Source organism: Lathyrus oleraceus, chromosome 1 (genome assembly GCF_024323335.1).
Source record: "Lathyrus oleraceus cultivar Zhongwan6 chromosome 1, CAAS_Psat_ZW6_1.0, whole genome shotgun sequence".
Taxonomy (NCBI): Eukaryota; Viridiplantae; Streptophyta; class Magnoliopsida; order Fabales; family Fabaceae; genus Lathyrus; species Lathyrus oleraceus.
Window position 1 is genome coordinate 450,015,350 of NC_066579.1, and position 8,694 is coordinate 450,024,043.

The 8,694-nt window shown below is 35.6% G+C and overlaps 1 protein-coding gene across 1 annotated transcript; it reads right to left on the bottom strand.

Moving 5' to 3' along the window:
- Positions 1-1,830: 1,830 nt before the first annotated feature.
- Positions 1,831-5,926, bottom strand: LOC127083036 (E3 ubiquitin-protein ligase CSU1). Its single transcript, XM_051023267.1, has 2 exons — positions 5,583-5,926; positions 1,831-2,735 (listed from the first exon to the last, which is right to left on the bottom strand). The coding sequence occupies exons 1-2, from the start codon at positions 5,819-5,821 to the stop codon at positions 2,060-2,062; spliced, it is 915 nt and encodes a 304-aa protein (XP_050879224.1). The 5' UTR covers positions 5,822-5,926; the 3' UTR covers positions 1,831-2,059.
- Between the last annotated feature and the right edge of the window lie 2,768 nt (positions 5,927-8,694).

Below are 8,694 nucleotides of genomic sequence, written 5' to 3' on the forward strand. Positions count from 1 at the left end.
CTCTAAGTCAAACACACTTAACTATGAAATTCTTATTTGTTAGGCTATTGAAAAGAAGAGGCATCTTGTTGATATAAATAATATCAATCAATCCTTATAAATCTTTCTTAAACCATACAGTCTCATACCTGCACAGTCTTAAAATTTCTCTCATTTCAATGTAAATTCGGGCGACTATTCCCCATCTTATTTAGCCTTGAATGTTACAATCACTCCCCGTCATTTTCGGTCTTATAAACAACCGCATAAAACATATCATAATTTTGTCACTATATCAATAAAGATAGCATCCTTCAAGCATGGTCATACAATCAATTAACCTTGTTGCTTGCTTACACACTATCTATTATCTAACTTATACATCAAAGTATCTTTTGCATATATATACCCGTGTGCATCTATAGATATAGTGTATGAGAAGTGTGATTACGCCAACACACACTAACATAAAGATCACATGAATCATTTGGTGAGGTGATCCATATATATATATATATATATATATATATATATATATATATATATATATATATATATATATATAATCAAAACTAAACTTACATATCATACTTTATTAAATTTACAAATATTCAAGTAAATTTTATTTGATTCAAATTTATATTATAACATTTTGATACAATTTTTTAGGTGAGTTCATATTAGTCACAAACAATAAAAAAAAATTGTTGGTATCCTAAAGTTTTAATTAAAATCGGTATTTTATAAGAAGATCCATACAAACATTTAAATTTATTTTAATAAAACTAATATTAAAAAAACATAAAGTTAAATAATTAGATAATTGTTTTCATATTCAATCAAATTCAATGATACCATAGTATTTTTTTAACAAGATTTTGAATTTGAAAATAATCTTTGGGCACGCAATAGTCTAACTTTTACATAATTATTTTTATAATTAATTATCTAAAATGAGAGAAAAAAATTATGTTTCTCAATTATCAATTTAATAAAAATTATCATAAAAAAGTATAAATGTTTGTCAGTTTGAATATGGTCTTATATTAAAGGATAGTAAAAAGTTATTTCAATATATTTTTAATCTCTATAAAAATATAAACTTTTAAAGTTTAGTTTTACAAAAAAATATCTGTCATTCTTTTTATTTTAGTCTTTTTTTGAAGATTTAAAATATCTATTTTTTGTGAAATATTTTAAAAATAAAAAATATATTTTTACAATCTTCAATATTATGAATGATTAGTATTTCAACTTTAATAAGAATTAAACTCAAAATTTTGTGATTTTGTAAAAAATTAATAATCAATTAAAATGAATCTGATCGTTAACAGTTAGGACATGGATGATAAGAGAGAGAGAGAGAGATGTGTATGGATAAAGTAATACAGTCATCATGCACATTACCCTGCCACTCATGCAACTTCAGCTGTATTTTATGTGACTTTTCAAAATATACAGAAATAAATTATGAAACAATTTAGTTTGAGTTTTTCTTTATTCAAGTGGATTCCATAAATGTTACTCCCTCATATTTTATTTATAAGAGAGAACTTCCTTCGGTCCTATCCATCTTGGTCCTATTTATAAGCAATTAATAATATATCAGATACATTAATTATTGGATAAATTTTAAAAAAAAATTGTTATCTTATAAAACAAAAGGTGAGAATGAGTCAGTCTGCAATCAAGTAGGACTTTGAATTGATAACGAAAGAATTCCACTTTCTGTGATTGGCTTTTGTTGGAATGTCTTCTCGTTGCGTTGGCAGATAAGAGCTTCAACCTGTTTCTTAAAGCAGCCCACGTGCATCAAGTTAATCACATGGAATATTGACCACAAAAACCACCTCGCCTTCAACTATCATTGTCACTGTTGAATTAATATACCTGAAATTGGATCCACTACATCTAACAGAACAAGCTGGTTTTTCAATCTACCAGACTGTGATTTGAGCTAACCAAATATAAAATACAACTAGTCAAATACATCACTAAACAATAAAGAGAAGTTTAACACGCAGATTTCTTCTTTTGAATTAAGTATATCATCCTCCACAACACTCTAACCAATACAGATTTAAGTTTTCATCGCAGGTCTAACCAGCCCCAAACCAGACCCGCTTCCCAAATGCTTGAAATCTTTGGCTTCAAGATTATCGTCGTGACCCGCAAAACCTGTACCTCCCCTCTTCAAATTCACCAGATGTCTCTCTTTACACGCCTTGTTGCAAACAAGACAAACCTTGTCGACAGCCATAAATCTGTCGGAACATTTTTTGCAAAAAACATGCCCGCATGAACTGAGGGCTACAAGTGACATTGTGTTGGTGAGAGTGGTTTTGCAGCTAGGACAAACGTAGCTCCTATCAAGGGCGTTGGGTTTTTTCTGCTCACTAGTATCTTCGGTGAACTGGACAGGGAAAAGTGTTTTTAACTTCAGATTCTCCTTGCCTTCTGGACAGATAGTAGTTGTAGAGGGAGCGTCTACTTTAACAGAAGCTTCTGGTGTAGCGGAAGGTAGCCAAAATGCCTTCATTGTCCTAAGAGCTTCCTCCTCATAGGAAGTGACCTTTACACTGTTTGCTCCATGAAAACCATTCTTATCACGGTTATAGCTTCTATCACTGTATTGTGGTACAGCACCGTGATTCTGCTGATCAAATGCATCAAGCTCTTTAGCCTTCTGCAACGTTAATTTCTCTTCTTCCTCTTCTTTTTCTTGCTTCTGCTGAGCAGAATGTGCCACAAGCCTCCTATTTTATTGCAAATGGAAATATAAAAAACAACATTGTTAATGTTCACAGCATAATTCTGGTAGTATCCATAGCAAGAAAATATAACATGCATAAGAACAACATATATTTAAATGTTCTGAATTACGGAATACCAGCTATCACAATCTACTGGATTTTCTGGATAGAACTAGTAAATTCATTTAGTCTATCATACAGAAAATTTGCAAAAATTAAATAATGGCAGCAGCTAATAGAGCACCTAATCTATTTAAGGAATAAGAAAATTAGCCAAAGTGTCAAAATTTATGTCAAAATTTGAGGAAGTTAAATCAAATGGAAAGTTAAATCAAACAAAGCCAATTGAAAAGCTCATAAAAACTGGTCCAGTTATGGTACCTGGACTTTTGAGGGACTTACTACAATAGAACAAAAAGACTGACGAGAGATGGAATCATCCATTGATTTCTTCGTACATTCAGTTGAGAAAATGAAGGAACAAAGAATGTTCGTGAAGAAAAAATGGAGCAGCCAATAAGTCTTGATAACAATGACAAAAATCGTTGAAAAGTCAACGCGCGATGGTGACAGGACCAGTTCTTGGTCACAAAGGATTCAAACCATGCTTTATCTGTCATTGAAACTGTCAGATCAGGAATTCCCAAGGCAACAATGGCGATCCAAGTCAAAGGTAGTTTGACCATGCTCCCACCGGCTGCAAACCCACATGTGCTTGATAGTGTGACATAACCAGCAGAGCAAACAACGTTTAGCACAACAATGAGTGTCTCTCTCGAGTAACTGGACTCGATCAATTACCTATTCACTACCACCCACCCTAAGAGCCACCACATGCTAATCGTAATGTGGAATTTTGCATGTCCTTGCCAACTGTGTTGTCACGGGAGTGTACACAACAGCTATGTCCTTCACAGGAAACAGTTAAAATATTTTTGGTCTTAACTATCTGATTCAGAGGAAGGCCAGATATGGATCGGATCCTGATCAATTCTAAAAGAAGAGGAAGGAAGCACCGCGTGAAAACTTTGCAAAATAGGCTTGTTTTTTGAACTAAAGATTGAGCCGTGGCAGGCTTTGGTAAGGAGATTAATACAGGAAAACTAAAAAAGTGGTTCTTCAATTAGCCTCTATTTTGGCTTGAATAGGCCAAGCGCCAGCCCAAAGGATTGAAGGAATACATGCAAAAATTCTCTTATCACTTCTGCAGCCAACTTCTTTGGGCTCAATGAAGTGAACAGCTCAAGAGAAATCAGCATATACAAATACTGGGGCACAACCCCTGTGATTTGGGTGCAAAAAACAAAATTCATATTCCAAGGAAATAAACTTGTCAGAAACGATCTGGTTGTGGTAAGACAGAATGGGCATGCAAGAAGGAGCTGGAAGAATGCATCAAGGTTGGGAGAAGTAAAATGTTACAGCAGAGAACGGGAGGACGCTTATTACATATGCTGTATCATCTTATTCAAAATTTAGTGTGTTTGAAGCTCTAAGGCAAAGTAAGGGCATAAATGGAGTGTGACAACTACAAATGAAGTTGGAAGATTTATGGAGTGTACTCTCAAACTTTCAGAAGGATCTTGATGATGTACCCGATACTGCAAATGCTTGGCTACATGTATGCTCAGTTTGGTCAGACCGAAAAGGGTGAGGAACTTATTAGAAAAGCAACAAATGTTGATCCTCGTGATGCATGGGCTTATTTTATATTGAGAGAGAATCTTTAACTTTGACCACCGACATGGGAGCTGCACTAGACGCATTTAAAACCGCTAACTCAATTTAAAGACGGTAGATCAAAATATACCAATTCAATTATTCAAAAAATTATTTGTGTTCTGTTTGAAAGGGGGTTCCATCAGCAACTATTTTGTATGCTCGTCTCCTGACTTACAAAAATAAGTGTCTAGCAGCACAGGATATCCTTCACGCTTTTATCATTGGCCTGTGGCCTATAGGTAGGACACTGGATTGTGTGTCAGTGTTTTTAATCTAGGATCGGTCGGTGTTTTTGACTTAAAAGTCAAGCTTATCCCTCGACCTTCTTTACATTGCTTCCTTAAAACAGTTGAACGTAGGGCATGTGACACTGAGTACGTTCAACAGTTCTAAGAAGGCAGAGGAATAAACTTGACTTTTAAATTAAAAACACCGATCGGTCCTAGATTAATATGAAATCAAGAGATAGAAGTTGCCTTATTAAAGCTCAACATACTCTTGGACAGTGTTTTGGGAGTATCACCCATCATATAGAGTGACACCCCTCACCTTACAAGCCGGTTTTGTAGGGATGAGTTAGGATAAAGTCTAATTCAATAATGGTATCACTGCCTACCGATTCGGGCCATCCACTGTTTATATGCGCACCAAGCCCAATAGTGATGGGCGCAAGGAAGTGTATTGAAAACAAGTCCCACATACCCATAATATGGGCCACCCACCGTTTATATACACACACCGAGTCCAATAGTGTGGGACATGAGGGGTGTATTGGGAAAAGCCAAGTCCTAAATTGGTTAAAAATAAAACCCACTAATGGTTTATATTGTAGGAATGAGTTAGACTAAATTATAATTCTATCACACCAGTCCAGCACTATTTGTGAATCTTACTTTCCTCCTTTCCATGTTCAGGTTTCGAGCAGTTTGAGGAAGGTTTTTCTAGCAGCAGATATCTATGCTGCCATATTTTCCTTCTACCATGACAATAATGGAGATTTGAGCTCCAATAAATTGTCTGGCCAATACCACAGATGCGTTTTGAAATCACTATATAGCACACATATTTCAAACTACACAAAAATCAAACATTCAAATTTATTGAACAGAAGAAAAAACTTGAAAGTACCTTTGAATATCTTTCTTCTGAGACAACAAGCACTCAAGAATACACTCTTTACAGAAAAGATGACCTTTTTGGCAGCTCATAGGATCAATTAACGATTTGAGACAGAGAGAGCAAGCATCGAAGGGTTTGATTGAATCCTTCCCCAACCTCTCCTTCTGCGTTCCATAACCAAGCTTCCGCTTCTCATCGTAGGTGAAGAACGCGAGATCGTTGTTATTCTTCGAATGTCTCTGAGGCATTTCTTTCCCCAATCACCAATTTCACACAAAGATTGTTAGGGTTTGAGATCTTCAACTTTCAGATTTTCGATTTTGATTGATTTTCGATTTCTATCATGTTTTTTATCAGACCCATGGATGTTAATGGGCTTTTAAGGGCTTTTTACTTGGGCTTTTTTTATTAAATATTTTTATTTTGGAAATTTCTTAATCATTCTATATATTAGTTAGGTACCATGTCAAAATACAAAAATGCCATCGGTTTTCGAAGATGCATCTTCGGACGCACTATGATTATATAGAATTTTGACTTAACGTTAAAATACTCTAGAGATGCATCTTCAAACTTATTTCGAAGATGCATCTTCAAATGGTATTGGACCTTAAATCGGGTCAGAACCCTTCTTTCTCCTCATTTCTAAAAAAACTCTAAACTTTCTCAAATTCTCTAAAAAAAATCATCAATCAAGTCCAAAATCAAACAACCAATCTCAAAGGATCTTCAATCAACATCAAGTACATCAGAGACATCATTCAACACTAAAGTAAAGTCTAAATTTGTAAGTTTTTAATGTTTTGATAAGTTTTTTAAACTTTTGCGTAAATGAATAGAAAATGATGATTTTGGTAAGAAATGAGTAGGACTTGCATGAATAGTAGTTTATACATACTGTAAAACATGTTTGTTGGTTGAAAATAACAATCAAACCATTATTTTTGGGGTTTGTATGTCTGCATTGTCGTCATTGATAGACTTGGAGAGTTGTAGAAAATTCTGAAGATGCATCTCCAGAATTTTTCAATGTTTAGTTTCACAGTAATCGAAGATGCATCTCTAAAAATCATCAGTCTATTTTTTTTACTTTCTTGCTTGTAGTGTTGCTTGTACTAATTTTCTGGTTTACTTACATGCATTATGGTTGATAGACACGATAAACCGCGACACTGGAAGATTGCACAACAAACATTAGTACACGGGGAGAATAGTCAAGTTTCAGAGGCTCATGTTCACTCTAGCCATGTTGAGGCATCTACTTATGGGGCTTATGTTTCCCATCTTCGTCTTCTACGGGTTTCACCTACCGACGCACCACTCCCTTCATCTTTCCGCAGGTGACTGATTTCAAATGTGCCAAAGGTACCCGAGTCATCGATTGTACTTGATGCACCACTGCCACCTCCGATTGTTGAGCTTGCTGAGCTAACGCCACTTCCAGATGGTGAGGCTGATGGAGCTGATGAGCCAGTGCCACCTCAAGCATTTGGAAGAGGCCCTATAGAGTTGTCATTGTTGCCTCTGTATTTGGACCATATTGCAAGACATATATGGGATGGAGAGGTAAGATTAGTTGGATTCGTTTTTTTTAATTATGTTTTAAATTTATTTTTCTGCAGGACTGTGGTTCGCTTAAGTTTATTAACCATGTGCAGAAGATTACTGACTTGCCTCAACTGAATCAGGAGTGGTTTCAGGATGCTTTGTTCTTAACTGGGATGAAGGACTTGTGCATGATCGGTTATATTACGGTCAACTACGGGATACTTAATGCATTTGTGGAGAGATAACACATTGCTGCCTCGTCATTTTATATACCGCTTAGTGAGATGTCTCACTTGACGATGTGTCGTGTTTGCTGCATCTTCTGATCAGAGGGAAACTTCTAGATCATGGGAGGATTACCAAAGACGAGGCACTCAATATGATGGTAGACTATCTGAGAGTTGACCCATAGGCTGCCATAAGGGAGTTTAAAAAAAAACAGAGGGGCTCATGCTATGTTTGAACTCATGAAAATGGTATATAATATGAGATCCTTAGAGATGAGCAGGCTAGAGGCGATGACGAGTAGATTGGGCTCTATAGAGCGTATGTATGAGAGTATACCTATTATATATTTGGTTAGCACTGTGGGGCTCCATTCGCAGATACTCTGTTGTCTCTGCTCCTCTTGATATGACACGTAGATACATGGATGACATGTTTAATGATTATCTTAGTTATCTAGTACTAGAGGAGGCACAAAGTACGATAATTTAGAACGAATGGAGCTACGTTGACAGGTACATCAGGTCGTTCTTCAGGGTGTCACATTTGTATATGGTACAGGATGCTCCAGGAGATCCACCGAAGCTAGCTTATTAGGTGATACTAGCGGAGGTGCATGCACAGTTAAATCATCCTCGTGATGTCTTACCTAGATGTCATTGCATAGTGGAGATTGTGCAGGCAGGCATTGACAAAGGTATTTTTCCTGATGAGTCTGATGTGAGGCAGGTCCTAGATGTCATCATGACAAAGGCACGACAGACATTGATGGATTGGAGACAGCGCTAGAGGACGAGGGTATTAAAGGCCGAAGAGCTTGATGAGGCGGACGAGATGGAGTTCGACATACACAGTAGTGCAGTAATATATAGTAGTTGTACTTTGGATTCGTTATGGATTGTATTTTATTTTCACTTCATTCTACTTTATAGTGTATTTCAACTTTAATGATATATGTCATTTTTAGACCATCTGGATTTATATGTCATTTTTTTGCATATCGATTGTATGATTTAAATCTCATTACATAACAGTATTCTTAACGTTTACAAATCATCACTTTCAGCTGCATAAACCATAAAACAAACATAACATGCATTGTTCTTGTAGGGTATGGAGATGTATCTCTGAAATAATAAACGTATAAAATGTCTTTCATAGTGAGATGTACGATGCATGTTTTAAAATATCACGGAGATACATCTCTGAATCAATTAACATTTTAATTTTAGACATGATGCGTCCGAAGATGATCTCAGAACCTGAAGGATATTTTGTGTTTTTTATAGGAAGTTTTTCCATCCCTTAAGGTGAATAAGAAATCCTCTTTATTTTTGGACATAACTTT

Coding starts and splice junctions, on each gene's coding strand:
- LOC127083036 (XM_051023267.1), bottom strand. CDS start 5,821: ATGCCTCAGAGACATTCGAAGAATAACAACGATCTCGCGTTCTTCACC. Junction 2,736..5,582: donor CAGAAGAAAGATATTCAAAG/GTACTTTCAAGT, acceptor GCAATAAAATAG/GAGGCTTGTGGCACATTCTG.